This window comes from Cupressus sempervirens, chromosome 4 (assembly GCF_028749045.1).
Source record: "Cupressus sempervirens isolate cs-2001-9-10 chromosome 4, ASM2874904v1, whole genome shotgun sequence".
Lineage (NCBI taxonomy): Eukaryota > Viridiplantae > Streptophyta > Pinopsida > Cupressales > Cupressaceae > Cupressus > Cupressus sempervirens.
The window spans coordinates 372785166-372802272 of record NC_143121.1 but is presented as its reverse complement, the minus strand read 5'-3'; the positions used below and the strand labels follow the sequence as shown (position 1 = coordinate 372802272).

At 32.0% G+C, this 17107-nt stretch overlaps 1 protein-coding gene across 1 annotated transcript; it reads right to left on the bottom strand.

Annotated features, from left to right (window-relative positions):
- Positions 1-9548: 9548 nt before the first annotated feature.
- On the bottom strand, positions 9549-12813 carry LOC149561628 (fasciclin-like arabinogalactan protein 21). The gene is made up of 2 exons (XM_089823820.1): positions 11846-12813; positions 9549-10453 (listed from the first exon to the last, which is right to left on the bottom strand). The coding sequence occupies exons 1-2, from the start codon at positions 12611-12613 to the stop codon at positions 10088-10090; spliced, it is 1134 nt and encodes a 377-aa protein (XP_089679946.1). The 5' UTR covers positions 12614-12813; the 3' UTR covers positions 9549-10087.
- Between the last annotated feature and the right edge of the window lie 4294 nt (positions 12814-17107).

The window sequence follows — 17107 nt, the reverse complement described above, 5'->3', positions numbered from 1 at the left end:
TACCAAAAGGAAAACATCTAGAAGACTCTACAAATGTATTTAAAAGACGGATCCAAACCCTATTATAAGTAGAGATGAGATATGTGAAGTGTTTGTGCAAGAAGAGTAAGGAAGTGAAGTATTATTACACATTTTGGCATTGATTACCGATCCCTATGAAGGGAGGACAACCAATCAGATGAAGAGGAAAAAAGAGAAATATCTAGAAGACTCTATAGATGTATTTAAAAGGGCAGATCCAAACCCTATTTTAAGAAGAGATGAGAGATGTGAAGTGTGTGTACAAGAAAAATAAGGAAGCAAAGTATTGTGCGAAGGAGTTAGGTTTTGGAGGCTACAAGAGAAAGTTGTGAAGTAACAGAGTTAGCAACCTAATGAGGTAGTGGAGGAAAAAATAAAGATATATCAGATAAGAGATTAGACCAACAATTGGAAGCAGGTAATCTGTAATTAGCATTGTAAGTGCAGATCGAAGGATCAGATACTGAATCAATTTTGGCAGATTGAAACAAGGTAAATCTATTAATAGAGTGGTCCTAATAGCCTTTGTAAAGTTCCTAACAGGGTTGACCCCTTATAGGGTAGATCATCAGAAGTGATCAATTTTGTAGTCCTAACAGGCTAACTTTGTTATTATAGTAGTGAAGATTTGTTGGTGTCATCCCCACCCCAGTTTTTACCTTCACCTTGGAGGGTTTATGGGTTACCAAAATCTTTTGTGTTATGTGCTTACATTTCATGGATGTGATACACAGTTAGATTTATTTCAGCATTTGATATTTCAATTTATGTTATGCATAAGCCAAATATGAGATGGTTAATTTAGTGAATACAATCAAGGTCCCTCAATATCTCATTTTCACAATAAACTTACAAAAATTGGTCATATCCTTTCTCTTTAAGAAATCCTAGTAATTTAAATATATTAAACTTATTATAAATATTATCATCACATATATTCAAGGTTAAGACTTCATTTTCCTAACAATTCCATGAACATATTAAATTTATCTATATGTAATTTATTTTTATTAATTGAATTATCTATAATTTTAAATACTTGTATATTCATGCATGTTTATATTTTTATATCACTAAATATTTAAGGAATTATTACTTTATCGATCTTTTATTTTGAAATTAAACTCACTTTCTTTTCTTTCATATATGTTTTGGTTATGTTATATCTCTAGAGGTCATGAATTGATAACCATTTTAAGATAAGTTTCACACATTACTTTTTAAGTTACATATAAATTATTAAACTAGTAAAACTTTATATTAAGAAAATCTTCATCTATATACACAACCTCATATTTTTCTATGGGTACAACATATTTAGGCTTGAAATTATAGTAAAGTTACTAAAAGACATATTTGAAAGATACCACTAGGGTCCTAATATTAGTTTATCTTTGGTTTCCTTCCTCCTATCATCTATCTTGTATTCCATTATATATAAAAAAATCTCATTTTTACTATTTAAATGATTGAACTTACATAATTAATCACACAATCAATCAATAGTGTTGGCTATCTATTATTGATTTATATTTATTATAGTACAATAAGCTATAACCCTTTATAGCTCCACACTCCACATTTTGATTGGCACTTTATTTAGTTTTCCTTATTTTAGATTATTTTAAGACTATTTCAATTTATACCATCCTACTAGTGTCATATGCCTCAAGATAATTTTTCCTAGAGTTGATAAGTGGCCACCACCTTTTATAATCCTATTTTCAGTAGACATGTGTGCCAATGGATTAGAAAAAAAAACCATCATAGTCTCTACAAAAGGGACCCAAATTTAACTATATGTGAGTGTTGATATATTCCAATTGTGATTTAATCTTTATATTTTCATCTAACTTTAATAATCCAACCTATACTCGTAATAACTTGAGAAACCTATAATATAAATAAATCATTTTCCAATCACAATTTAAACTCTAATTCAAGAAGTTTTCATTACAATTCTAGAGTTCTAATTCCTTCATTAAAGAGAAAATATAATAGGAGTGGAAATATACAATCATTTATCATCATGTATGATTTCATGATTTATTTTTTATGTTTCATAATGTGTTTTTTTTTTCAATGAAAGGCATTAAGAGCCTATAAATATATTAATATGATAGAGGTGTTTACATCATAATTCAAAATAGTTATATTGAGGACACTGACTAGGCACACCAATCAACCACTATGAGTTGATCTATCTTTATCACTATAGTTATCTTCTTCTATCCCCCTCTACCCTCTTCTCTCCTTCTCTCTATCTATCTTTATGGTTTATAATTTTATTTCTTCAACACTTAGTCTATCTTTACCTCTATGGTTACGTTCCTCTTTTCACCTCTCTCCCTCTCTCTATCTATGTTTATCCCACACTTTTTGTTTCCTTTTTCCTATACTTCTATATCTTTATTTATTTACATCTCTATTGGTAACATTCCATATTTATTCTCCTGTTAACATGATAAGGTGAAATGCTTAGCTATGACCTCAACCTTCTTAATTCCTCACTTTGGTGGCAACCAATTTTCATGGAAATACATTTTAAAATATTGAAATTAAGTCTTCAAGGATTGAGAAACTTCTTAGGCATTAATTTCATCTATTAATTGTTGTGTAAGCTATTAATTGATTCACTTGCTTGTGCCTCATTTTCTTCGGCTCTCTACCTCTTGACAAGTGCAAATTTTTTAAAGAATACAAATAGATCATTGAAAGAAATATTAGTTATTTTCTAGAAGTTACAATCGAAGTAATGAAGTTGCATTTAAGAATTGATGTCAAGTTGAAATATTCACCTTTAAATGAATAAAATCTCTCCTTTAATTTGAAAGCCTCAATTAATGCTTAAGCCTAAATTTTTATTTTTTTTATAAGTCCTATATTATCACATCCTACTTACTGGATATGTTCTCTTCATCCAACGCTGATCACTCCATTTCATTCACTTTCAACGAATAATAAGAAACTTTTTAGCTCACATTTTAATTATCTTAACATCATTTTAAAATCTTACATACAAATAATTTTTAAATATACTCAAGCATCAAATGTTAACATTCTCCTTTTCTTGCTATCAACATCAAACTACGCATAAATTTAGATTTAAAGCACATCGAAAAAAATTAGGCAAAAACCTCCTTTCACAGTCGCACTGAAAAACAAAATTAGAAACTCATTTTAAAAAAAACTTGTGCCTCACCAATGGAGTCGACATCCTGCAGAACAGTTTACATTTTTTTTTCGTTGAGAAAATAAACATCCCGAATAACTAAGCAATCTGTTTGAATCCAAATCAGTTGGGACTGTTCTATCCAATCGAAATAAGACTACTGCCTTACAGAATACTTGGTTCTGGATAAAGCTATGTCCATAGTCTGTACATTCCGAATCACCTTTAAACAGTTGAGCAAGAAAGAAAAGCTGGGTAGAACATATCAGGGAGTGGTGGTTACGTTGAAGGGATCAAAGGCCTAGAGAATGCCATGTAGAACAAAATCATCGGTCACAAACACATCCGGCTGTATAATAGGAACGTAGTTGACGACCAGATTGGATTCGGGAGTGCAAATGATTTGAAGACTGTGGCCACTAAGAAAATAGAATTTCCTCATTATGATAAGTATGATGGGAATGGAGACCCTAGCGATCATGTGAGACAGTTTAATGTTTTGAGCTTCGAATTTGCACATAAAGATGCTTATCTTATGAGATTGTTCCCTGGGAGTTTAAAGGGTGAAGTTATGGAATGGTTCACTAAGATTACTCCCCAACTTAAGAATTTTGAGGACCTTGTTTAAAAATTTATTCAACACTTCTCTTACAATGTTCAAAAACCAGTTTCTATGTTGGATTTATGCAACCTCAAACAAGATCAAGGAGAACCCTTTGTTACCTTTTTGCAAAGGTGGAGAAAGTTATGTTCTCGTTACTCTAGAGAAATTCGAAAAAAAGAGAAAATTGATTTACTTATGATTAATTTGGTTCTTGAATTGAGAAATGAAATTGGCAAATGGGTACTTGAGATTTTTCATAAAATGGTAGAAACAGCTTTCCGTATTGAAGATGTTTTGAAGAATCAAGGAATTATCAAGCATAATAGCAACAAGAATAATAACAACGGAAATAAGAACAGGAATAATTCTTATAAAGGGAATCAACATGTAGTTAATGATGGTATAGTTAATGCACCTAAGTCTGATGACCAAGCAGTTTACAAGTTATCAGATAGTGTTCATGCTATGAAACTTCAAGCATCTTCTCAGCAAAATTGTAGAGATAATTCTAGATACAATTATAAAAATCCTCAAGAGAGAAGAACTTTTACAAAGATTGGTAGACCTTATGAGGATGTTTTCGAAGAGTTGGTTGATGGCAATCTATTAACTTTGATTGAGAATTGGTAACCACCTCTTATGAAGGGTCCACGCTAGGATGATAATGCTTATTGTAAATATCATTAGAGAAAAATTGGTCATACTATGGAAAATTGCCAAAGGTTAAAACATGATATTCAGAATTTGATTGATAATGGAAAGTTAGTAATTGATGGTGCTAGCCATGCTACTAATAATGATCATCAAGCTTATAAGGATCCATTTCCTAAGCATGAAAAAGGGTGAATCATCTAAGAATGGGAAAGCTCAAGTGAATTATACTTATTCTAATCAAAATTATGGATATTCTAATGTAGACAACATTATCAATATGGTTACAATTAAGGAAAATGATAAGGATTTGAATCATCCGCATAATCTTGCCTTGCATATTGAATTCATGATTCATAGAACTCTTGTTAGACGTGTGTTGATAGATGGGGGTGTCAGGTTGAATATTTGTCCTTTCAACATACTTGAAAAGTTGGGATATTCAGAACAAGATATTAATACTAGATAGAAGGTTACTATTAGAGCTTATGATGGTAGTAAAAAGATAATCTAAAGGATTGGTTGTTTTACCTATTCAGATTGAGTCAGTTGTGAGAGATATTCCATTTCTTGTGGTTGATATTAATACCCTTTCTTATAACATTTTATTGGGTAGACCTTGGATGCATGAAATGAAAGTCATTCCTTCCACATATCATAGATGTATTACATTTGCACATAATAAAATTGAGATGTGTATTTCAACAGTTAATAATTTGGCAATCAATAACATTTTAGTAGAATCACATGTGTCTTTGGATAGAGTTTCAGAGAAGATAGTTGAAGAATCTGTAGAATGTGTGACGTAATCTAAGACACTTAATAGTGAAATGGAGGGATGTGAGGTTGTTTCTTTGGTTGAACCCTTACTTCCTATGGAAGAAGTGGAAGAAGGAAGTGTTATTAGAGATTGGATTTACAAAGAAGAAAATGATGATGGAACCATCTTTCATGTTTATGATGATGATGATGAGAAATTGTATATACTTGATCAACAAGATATATGTGATGATTTGATCCCTTTTACTAATCTTCTTTGGGGAGATGGACATGGTTCAGTTAATGAAGCTTCTTCAAAAAAAATTCAAAATGATTCAAATATACAAAACAATGATGAAAGAGCATATTTAAATAAGTATGAATTGGATTTATCTTTAGAGCCTTCTATAGTTGATTTGGGTATTGATGTGATTCATGCTTATGATTCTCAACCCAATACAATTAATGAGATTTCAAACTCACATATTTCTCATGAGTTGGATTCTCCAATTATTAGACAACTTTATGATTCAAGAGAAATTGAGAGGAACTTGATAGACAATGATTCTATAGTTGCTAGCAAGGATGTTATTTATATTTACAATACTGAGCCTTTAGAGGATGAGATTCCATCATTGAAAATTACTCTTAATAGATTAGTGAAAAATGAAGATTACAAAATTATGTGATTACAAGAACTTGAGTTACTTGATGAGAAGAGAAAAACTACTTTTGATCACATAAGATTTTATTAGAAAAGATTCTCTAAGACTTATGATAAGAAAGTTTTCCCTAGAGAGTTTTCAGTGGGAGATCTTGTTTTGCATGAGAATCCTAAGAATCAGAAAAATAGAGCTCATAAAGGAAAATTTGAGCCTAATTGGTTGGGTCCTTTTATTATTACACCTACTTTTGGATCAGGTGCATATTTGTTGTCTACACGTGAGGGAGATCAGCTCCCTAATTCTATTGATGTGCTTCATTTGAAAAAGTTCTATCCCTGATGTCCATTCTTGCTAGGGGCATCTGTACATATTTATGGGTCCTGAAAAAATACAAAAAAAATGATATATTCCAAAATTACAAAAAGAAAAAAGAAAAGAAATGGTATTTTTCAATATCAACAACAATGTTCCTTAAATGTCTTAAACACCAAAATAGTGTTTCTTAACACTACCCTAAGAGTCTTGTCTTGATTATTATGCTTTAGTTTATACTTAATTTTGAGCTATGCTTTGATCTTTCTTTGTATGATGATTGTTCATTGCTATATATACATGTTTATTGCACTATATCTATATTTTTTTTTTTATTCGCTCCCTAGTCATTTTTGCACTAGGAGCATGTGGTGTTTTCCTTTTTATGAGTTATTTGATTAGTATTGATGAGTGTCTCTATGGTTTTCTCCAAGATGCATAGCTAGAGAACTATGGACCATGAGACACATTTTTGGTAGATTTCTTTCTTGAGTGATTTTGATCTCAAGACTCACAGTGTTTCTCAACACTACCGGATCTCATTCATATCATCATAGTTTCCTTGGTGACTAGTGATGATTGTGGGAAGCTTTTGATCACATTCATATCTTCAAATTAATTTGGTGATTAGCGATGATTGTGTGATCTTTCTAATAGAGTTACATTCATATCTTCATGATTCTGACTAGTGAAGGTTGTGTAGCTCAGCTTGATGATTAAAACTAGGATCTTAATCTTGGCCAAAATGAGTAAGTACATAGAATGGATAGAAGTGTCATATGGACATAAACATGCATTTTATCCCCTTGTCTTTTTGGAGGTTTTTTGATTTGTTTGTTTACCTTTTGGAGGTCCCCTTCATCATTTCTTTGCTATCAGTTTTGATCATGAATTTTCTTTTTAGTACACGTCACTTGTTTGTGATCTCAATTAAAATGTCATATCTTGCATAGTTGATGGTTTTTGAGGCATTTTCCCTCTTCTTCTTTCCATCTTCATGTCTTTCATTCACCCCCTCTTTCTTTTGATTTGGAGTATGCTTTTCATGCTTAGTGATTTAACCTTGGTTTCTTGATCTATATCTTGCTTATCTTTCATCATGAACCTTTTTTTGATCTAATCATATCTATCTTGTTCTTTCTTAGCCTTTTCTTCATTTTGATTTTGATCCTAGGGGGCAAGAACTCTTTATTGAGCTTCATTGTTTGCAAAGTTAATTCAAAATCTACATCTTTTTCTGCCTAGCTCGGGGCAGATGATTATTGTACCCAGGGAAAGTTAATGCATGATTATTCATTTTCTATGTGTTGATATTTTTCTTTTTCCTTTATATATATTTCATGAATTTTATAGTTGTTAAAAACTCTTTGGGTAGACCTACATTTATAAGACCCGCAACGACATATTGTGTTCCAGGCACTGTAAGACCTTGTATGGCATGTTGAGGGAACAAGAGTTGGATGCTTAATCTTTATATATTTTCGACATAAATCAATCTTTATACACAATTTATTTTATAGTTCCTTGACTTAATGTGCTTGTCATGTATGTGGACACACATTAGTCAAAGAGAGAAAAATGTATGCACCCTAAAATGGTTACCTTGACCATGTGCCCTAGTTTCATAATTTATATCAAGCTTGAATAAATATTTACATCACTATTTGCTTTGATCAAATTAAATTATTTGAATTATTTAATTAATTATTATTATTTTACATCAATTTTTTTGATTAAATTGGAGTTAATTTATTTAATTAATTTTAAACAAATGGTTGGATCATCTTGATTTTTGTATTATTTAATTAAAGGAATTTTCTCCCTTTTAATTAAATAAAACCCCTCCTCACTTAATTTTAAGTGCAACAATTGTTATTTTAAAAGAAATAATTAAATAAATGTCATACACTTTATTTTATAAGAAAAGGGATTATTTTACATTTAAATTAAATTAAAACACCCCTCATCTTATAATTTTTATGGAGTTTTACACTCCACATCTCTTAATTAAATGCTAATTGCAAATTCTCTTATGTGGGTCACACCTTTTCATTTAATTTTCATTTTCCCTCCAATTTGGGAATGCCTCTTAGCTTTGGTATATAAGGAGACCTCCTTCCTTCATTTTGGAAGGGGCAATTTTATTATCACCATTATTTGGAGCTTTCATGTGATTTCCTTGAGGACTTGGAGCATTCTTATGAAAAGATCATGACTTCTTATGCTACCGTTATGATAGACATTTTTTGAAGCTTTCTGGAGACTTGGAGATATCTTGCATGTTCATGATCATTTGAATCTTCCATTCATTGGATGTACTTGTGAAGACCAATGCTAATGTTCATATGAGAGCCACCACTTCAACTTTGAAGGTCTTTACACATTGATGATAGGAAGCAATGAGTCAATTCTTGAGATCTTGTGCTTTTTCATGGTGTTATTTTGAAGGATTTCAAGTATAAGGATTCATAAAAGTGTGTTTGGACATTTGTCCACATTTTTCACACACACAACTATATGTGAGTGCTAATTTATTTCAATTGTGATTTAATTTTTATATTTTCATCTAATTTTAATAATCCAACCTATACTTGTAATAATTTGAGAAACTTGCAATATAAATAAATCATTTTGCATTCACAATTTAAACTTGAATTCATGAAGTTTTCATTACAATTCTAGAGTCCTAATTCTTTCATTAAAGAGAAAATATAATAGGAGTGAAAATATACAATAATTTATCTTCATATATGATTTCATTATTTATTTTTTGTGGTTTATAATTTTTTTTTTTCAATGAAAGGCATTAATAGTTCATAAATTTATTAATTATAAAGAGGTGTTTACATCATAATTGTGAAATAGCTATATCGAGGACATTGACTAGGCACACCAATCAACCACTATGAGTTGGTTTATTCCATATTTATTCTCCTATTAACATGACAGGCATAAATTTTTTAAAGAATACAAATTAATCATTAGAAGAAATATTAGTTATTTCCTAGAAGTTACAATAGAACTAATCCCACTTTGATTGTGTTAGAGAGTTAATGCCAAAAACCATTGAAGTTGCATTTAAGAATTGATATCAACCTGAAATATTCACCTTTAAATAAATAAAATCTCTCTTTTAATTTGAAAACTTCAATTATTGTTAAGCCTAATTTTTTTATTTTATTTTGAAAAAACCTAATGTTATCACATCCTACTTACTAGATATGTTGTCTTCATCCAACGCTGATCACTCCATTTCATTCACTTTCAACGGATAATAAGAAACTTTTTAGCTCACATCTTAACTATCCTAACATCATTTTAAAATCTTACATACAAATAATTGTTAAACATACTCAAAGCATCAAATGTTAACATTCTTCTTTTCTTGCTAACAACATCAAACTACACATAAATTTAGATTTAAAGGCACATCGAAAAATATTAGGCAGAAACCTCCTTTCAAAGCCGCACTCAAAAACAAAATCAGAAACTCATTTTAAAAAAACTTGTGCCTCACCAATGGAGTCGACATCCAGAAGAACAGTTTACATTTTTTTTAATTGAGAAAATAAACATCCCGAATCACTAAGCAATCTTTTCGAATCCAAATCAGTTGGGACTGTTCTATCCAATCGAAATAAGACTAGTGCCTTACGGTGTCCTTTGATTTTTCCCTCATATTCGAGAAAACTACTCTATACCAGCTCAAGACTTTTGTCTTTGGCTTCTTTCTAGACAAACTTGCAATAAAAATGAATTGAACTAAAATACTGTCACAAAGAAACAGGAAATTGAAAGAAAGCCCTTACGTTACTTGGTTCTGGATAAACCTTTGTCCATAGTCTGTACATTCCGAATCACCTTTAAACAGTTGAGCAAGAGAGAAAAGTTGGGTAAAACAGATTAGTTAGTGGTAGTTACGTTGAAGGGATCAAGGGCCCAGAGAATACCATGTAGAACAAAATCATCGGTCACAAACGCATCCGGCTGTATAACGGGAACGTAGTTGACGGCCAGATTGGATTCGGGAGTACAAATGATTTGAAGACTGTGGCCGCGGAAAAGTGTCGGAATCTTGTGTCTCGCCGGAAGTCTGCATAAGTCGGCGCTGGTTAACCTCTGCGGCACAACGTGGAACGACAGATTGTTGCCGAAATACGACAGCGGCGGGGACGACAAGCTGGCAAAGGCGTCCACAGGAGCGAAAACCGTTATCCTGCTTGTGGAATTCCTTGTTGCTTCTACCAGCGAGGCATTTAACAGTTTAATCTGCAATAACGACATTTTCTGTGTGTTATATTTCACAATTTTCAGAGTCGCAATTTACCGTTCATGTCAAAAGAAACTTCCCCTCAAATTTTCCATAACAAATATTTTCTCTACGAAAATCAAAAGGTCGAGTGCTTTGTCAAGTGAAAAAACGCCTTTTATTTCTTGAACAAAATTGTCGAAAATAAAATTGCTTAAGATTTTGTTTCAAATTTAATGGAAGAATCTCAAATGAACCAGCAGAAATAGTTCTGACATCCTAAAGCTCGGGGTTGCACAAACAATAATTTCTTCGTTTTATGTTTGTAAAATTCGTTCGACTTATGCAACTCTATTTAACCATATTTTTGAAAACTCTCGCCTCCATTTTATAAACATTCAGTAGTTTTGGGAAAACATATTGTCATATAAAACCGTATTAATTTTATTTCATAAAATTTGTTTCTCACACTTTTCAGGATTTGTTTAATCTGAAACTGAAATGGAATCAGAAAAACAATTATTATAATCTTGCAGCTTATTTCTGAAAAACAACATTTTCTTTCACGAATTCGACAGGTTAGTGTAGTACTAGTACTCCAGAGAACGATAAGTGAAAGAAATTGACCAAAAGTAAGGATTCTTTCCTTCAAATGCTGAGAGACAATGTATGTTTTATTTGTATACCGCAGAAATGATAGAAAGTTCAGTTAAAGAAAATCCTGGCAAGAAAGTTTAAAGAAGCAGATTCTTAAACGCGCTACGTGAAGTATTTTGTTATTGAACACGTTTCCTTAGATTTGATAGGTAGAGAAGAGGAATTTACAAAATATTTAAAAGATAAACTTGAGTAATATATCAATTTGTCACGAGATTATAAAGAAAGTAAATAAGATCTCTTTGATTAAAGATGGTTAAATTTGTTTGAACACAATGCAAAATCTCTTAAGTATTCTTTGAAAATTTTCTCCTCAGTTTTATAAAAATTCAGTTGTTTTAAGCAAGAATACGTGACGAAAGACTACTATATTTCATTTTATAAAATTCTCCTCCGACAATTTGCAGGAATTTTTATATCTGAAGCAGAGATGGAAATTAGAGAAATGATTTTACAGTCTGGGAGATGATTTAAAGAAATGTACGTGCTAGCTTTAAGGTTTGCAACTGAAGAGATTTCATTAAACTTGAAAGATATTGAAACGAATTTACAAAATATTTTACTCAGTTTCTCAAATTTGTCACAAAGTACAGAGAAATTAAAGAAATTTTCTCTACGCTTGATATTTGAAAGAAAAGCTTGAATAAAATTTAAAGATATCAAAAAAGCATATAAAGAAACTAGATTAATTTTCTTAAGCGCAAGACACAAGAAATTTGCAAAGACATTCGCATCTTTTACAAAATATTGCTTACCTGCACATTCATGGCAATGTAGAAGGACAAACATCCATTGTCGCGCAACGCTTGCTGTAACCCGCGCCACAGCCCCAAATTGCTTCCATTGTTGTGGCTCTCCGTCGGTGCGGACCTAGCGTTTGGAAGAGGGTGGAAATCTGACACGTTACAAGAAGGGAAAGGAAGCGAATCGAACCGTAGCTGATCCAGCGACGGATCGAAGTAATAAAAAGGCCGATGCACGCCGTGAATTGTCAGACCGCTGGCCGAAAAGATGTCCGGATGTGAAATCTCCACATCGTTCAACGCCACAATGCTGTTCACGGTCTGTTCATCGGTGACGATCAAACCCTTACCGTGAAGACGAGTAGGCAAGCAAGTGCCGGATGTGAGAATCTGGAGATCTTTTCCAAGAAGCATTTCAGTGGCCGTGTGGTAACGGAGCAGATTGAGCATGAGCCAAGAAGGCAACGTGGTGTTCACCAGAGCAGGGTCGTTAATGGCGAAAAATGTAGCAGGGCCGGCAGGGAGAACCTCAACTGCGAACATCTCGAAAGCTGAGCCCATTATGTGGTAGCCTGCGTCTCTCAGGGCAGCACTAGCGTTCATCACCAGCGGATCAGAGGAAGGCGAGTCCCAGATTCTTGGAGGTTTGAAGGCGACCACTGGGGGATTCGATCCCGGGACCGATTCTCTACTGTCTTTTCCCGTTGAAGAGACCGCGGCTAGCGCCAACGCCATTGACACAAAAATGGAAAGCAGGCCTGGAGCCCGTCCGCACGACATTCTGATCTAAGCGAGCTTTTCTTTGCTAATCTTTGCTGCTGATGCAGGAAAATTGAAATGAGATATCTTGGGAGCGAATACAATAGAGCAAACATTAATGCGTGCAGGAGAACAAGATTGCTTTTAAAAGAATTCCGTTGGACTAGCTGGTTATATACGAAATTTCCCGATGATTGTTTTAGGTCTGAAAACGGTTTTACAACAGGACGTTGGCTTGACATTGCGTTCTTGTTACTCCGGAGGCTTCTGCCCTTTGTTGCTTTCTTGATTCTGTTTAAAATATATATTGAATTTTATTATCGGGCTGGGAAAGAGGAAAAATTATTTGCATAATTAGTGCTGGAAAACTAGTTTATACCTCTTCAAAATTTCTTGCAAAATGAAAATAGTCTATACAAAATTAATTTAATTAGTTTCTTAAATTGTCTTATTCTTTTTTAACAATATATCATTTTGTAAGTTCATTTACTCTTCTTTTATATGAACATGTTGTAGATATGATATTCTATCTTAGATATATATTAAATTGTTAATACATTTTGTCTATACTTCTAATCTATTTATATCACTGCATAATCTATGTTTTTTGAACCATGCAATATACATAAACATCTCAAAAACAGATCCTAAACAAACTTTTTCATTTTTTTTTTGTATAAATATGTTTATAATGATATAGTTTTTACCTAGTTTATAGTTTGTTAGCAAATGAATTACAAACACAAGTTTCTAATTGACTTGTTTACCGAGTTTAACTCATTTAGAATTTAGACTTCATCTATTAGCCATGATATTATTTACAATATAATTTTCATTTTTCAAAACTTTTAAAATATAGATATTTGGTATCTTATATATTAATGTAGATATTTATTTATAAAGTAATATATTAGAATATTTGAAGATACTTTTCAATAGAAGTTGCAAGTCAAAATTAAAATTTTAAATCAAAATAAATGATCCAACATAAAAAAAATAGAAAATATAGATCAAATTAAAAGAATATCTGCAACGTTATATGTTATTCATTTATCTTTAAATAATGTATATTATTAAAAATAATACCCATTTAAACCCTTTAAAAAGTACAACTACCACAACCATTGCACGTTTGAAATTTGGTTTGAATTGTATGCAACATTTGGAGATAAAAATAAAGAATGATGATTTGGACGATATTTAAATGCCCATTGGGCGACATGTAAATACCAATTGTACAAGTGTGAAGCTTTCCACAAATTTGGTTTTGGTTTGCTGGGTGGCATGATTTTATAGAGAAAACACTCAGCCACCTACTATGACTACAAATCAAGAGTAAAGATTTGACTTATGTATTTATCCTTTCACTCTCATTGCCTTAAATGCATTTATGTCCTCTATACAGTTGTAAACTATTCATTTTTTCCTTTTAACTTCATTTATTAAAAGGTCTTTGACCCCATGAAAATTCCTATTCTCCAACCAAAAAATTAATTAATTTGTTAAGAAATTATTTTTTAAATAAGCAATCCTCAAACATTAGGGTAGAGTTTTTAGATTCCCAAAATTAATGAGCAAGGAAATCCAACAACACAAGTTTCTTACTTTATAAAAAAGGCTAGGACTAATAATTGATTATAGAAGGTTGTAGGTGTAAGCGATTCTCAATGATCTTAAGATTAAGTTATAAATTTGACAAATAAAATGATTTAGGAAGGTTGAAGGTGTAAGTGACTCCAAAGGTCTTAAGATTGAGTTGCATTCGTTTAGACCACTCTTAAACATCACACACAAAAAAATGAGCTTACTAAAAATAAGTCAATTTTAACTATTTAACAATTTTCGTATAGTAATCAAGCATTAGTATGTGATGTTTAAACCATTTATTTATTATGTATTATCTAAAATTCTATTTTTTCAATATTAGTGATGTTTGAATGACTTTAAGTTAATTTTTATTATTTGAAAATATTTAAAATTAGTAAATAAATGATAATTTTCAAAATATTAAAAAATGGTTATGCTTTTTTACTTCTCTTTTATATTAAGAAAAATCAGTTTCAGTAATTTATCAATTTATAATGCACATTCTTCATTATTTTGCAATTCATGGGAGCCTCAAAACAATGTTTAGTAATAATGTTTCACTGTGAGAATATCTTAATGTTAAGAAAAGTAAGGCTAAAAAATTTTCGGCACATTGTATTAATTCATCCCAAATATGAATGTGTATGTCTTTTCAACATAAGCAACATAAGTAACAATGTTTCAAGGAATTTGATTCTTGATTTAAAGCTGACATTCATTTCTCGTTGGAAAAAAAAGAAAAATGGGCTGTTGTCATGATACAATATATGAGAAAATTTCCCTCATGTTCATTTGCTTAATATTTTAGAGAAGTACTGGAAAGGGAGATTAATTAAAAACCTTCAATCTCCTTCAATTTCCGTTGCCGGGATTTGAACCCGGGTCGTCTGGGTGCATGATGACTTCGATCGAGAAAGGGGATTTCAATATAACTGCAGAGATAATGAAGGTTATTTGCAGAAATTTGTAGAGATCTCCACTGGAAAATAATTACTATTTGCACTCTATTCTACATTTGGCATCTTTGAGCTACAATTCATTGCCAACAAAAACTACAACGTACAAAGCTCAGCCCGGTACCTTTATTTTAATCTAATCAACCTCTATGTGCTTTATTCTCACTATAATCTATAAATTTTCCCTATTCAGAAGTCAACTTACAAGTTCCTTTGTATTTCTTAACAAATTTGTTTCGTGTTATGAAGCCGATAGCCGGAATTTTCTGATTTTCCAGAGTTGTCGGACGCCACAAAAACGAGAGGTATTATAAATTTATTATGAATATTTCAATTCAAAGTGATTACTTCATATCAATTATGTTGATTCTATTGATCGGATAATAACTCTTGCATAACAATCCTTGCTATCACGACAAATGTCAGTTGGAATGTTTACATATCAGCCAGTTGCGAAAGGCACAACAAATAGCGTGTTTTGGTATCTGGAGTAATCTCCACCAGCCATGCACAACAACACGGTAGTTCATAGGATGCCCCGCCATTGCAACATCCAAGTTATAAAGGTACCAACACACAATCGTCTCCATTCATTCCTCCCAAATCACCTCGACAGCTTTGTTGCGATTAGGTAAGTTATATGCTCTTCATCTTCCTATTTGTCATGTTGTTTGTTTAGTTCAGGAGACCATATTAATAAGTATATCTATTCCTCCTAGATCTCCTAACAGATTTGCTGAGACTGGGTAAGTTCTAGTATATCCATTCCTCCGAGTTCCCCTGACGGATTTGCTGCGACTGCATAAGTTCTCTTTTTCATCAGACCTTCCTGCTTATTTGTTCTATAGGAAAAATACAAAATGCCTTATATGCTAGAATCAAACAACATTTGTATTATATTTACTTAGCCTTTGCCTGAAAGTGGTTATACTACACTATTGTAGAATTCCGATATATAAAATCTGTGATAAAATAAGAATATGACACGTTTATATCTATGTTATTGAGATGATCATTTTCATTGTTATTATCGTCTCTTTTCTATTTAAGCTGCACAATTTTGAGTAGGAAGCCAGAAAATTACAAATCTTTAGATTTGTCATAATAACCATTGCATTCTCACTTTCCCTCAACAACTACCTTAGTTTTTTGGATTCATTTAGATGGCTTTCCTCTTCTGTATCTAATCATGTGTTTGAGTATGTATATAATAGAAATAGACAGTCATTACACCATAAAAACTTCAAATATTCTTCTATAACAAGCTTGAAGCTTAAAAAGATGCCAAGAAAACCACTACGTTGCTATTGCACCTGCAAGTGACTACAAAGTAAATGGATAATTCAAACCTGATGAATGCAGTTGAAGAGAAATAAATGAAGAACAACTGAGATATTGTGAGTAGATGGCCACCTTTATAACCAATTCTTTATCACTTTTCTTTGGAATTACACGTTGCTTCTATTTGAGCCCCATGGGAGCCACAAACTAGCCTCGCCTTTAGAAGAAATGATTATTTGGGTTTTTCTTTTTTTGGTTTTAGTTTGTAAGTTTGGTTCTTATTATTGATTTGTGTCGTCTTTTGATCTTCTGTATTAGTTAACTAAGCTTTGTTGGTTCATTATCAAGTGATTTCATCTCATCGTCCAGCCAGTGAATATAGCAGTGTTCAATTTTCCCAGTCAGCCAGCAATTCATGGTACACTTCAATAATTGTCGCCAGCAATTCACAAACTTCTTCAAGGATTTTCGTGTGTTTTCTTGAGCTGCTGCATTCTTCAAACATACCATTCCCAGGAACTTTTACATTGGCTTCAAAATGTATGTCACTACTTCTTTTCAATCTCACTTTTATAACCGGGGGCTTAAGTTTTATCAGATTTCTTGATCCAGTTATTTTTCAATTTGTGGTCGTTATTTCTCAGTTGTAACCACTGCATATCTCCTCAAAGGCTCTTCACGTTTGTAATAT

Bases quoted from the DNA above. Each gene is read 5' to 3' on its own strand.
- LOC149561628 (XM_089823820.1), bottom strand. From the start codon at position 12,613: ATGTCGTGCGGACGGGCTCCAGGCCTGCTTTCCATTTTTGTGTCAATG. The intron at 10,454-11,845 runs GTAAGCAATATT...TCGTTATTGCAG, and splicing joins ACATTGCCATGAATGTGCAG to ATTAAACTGTTAAATGCCTC.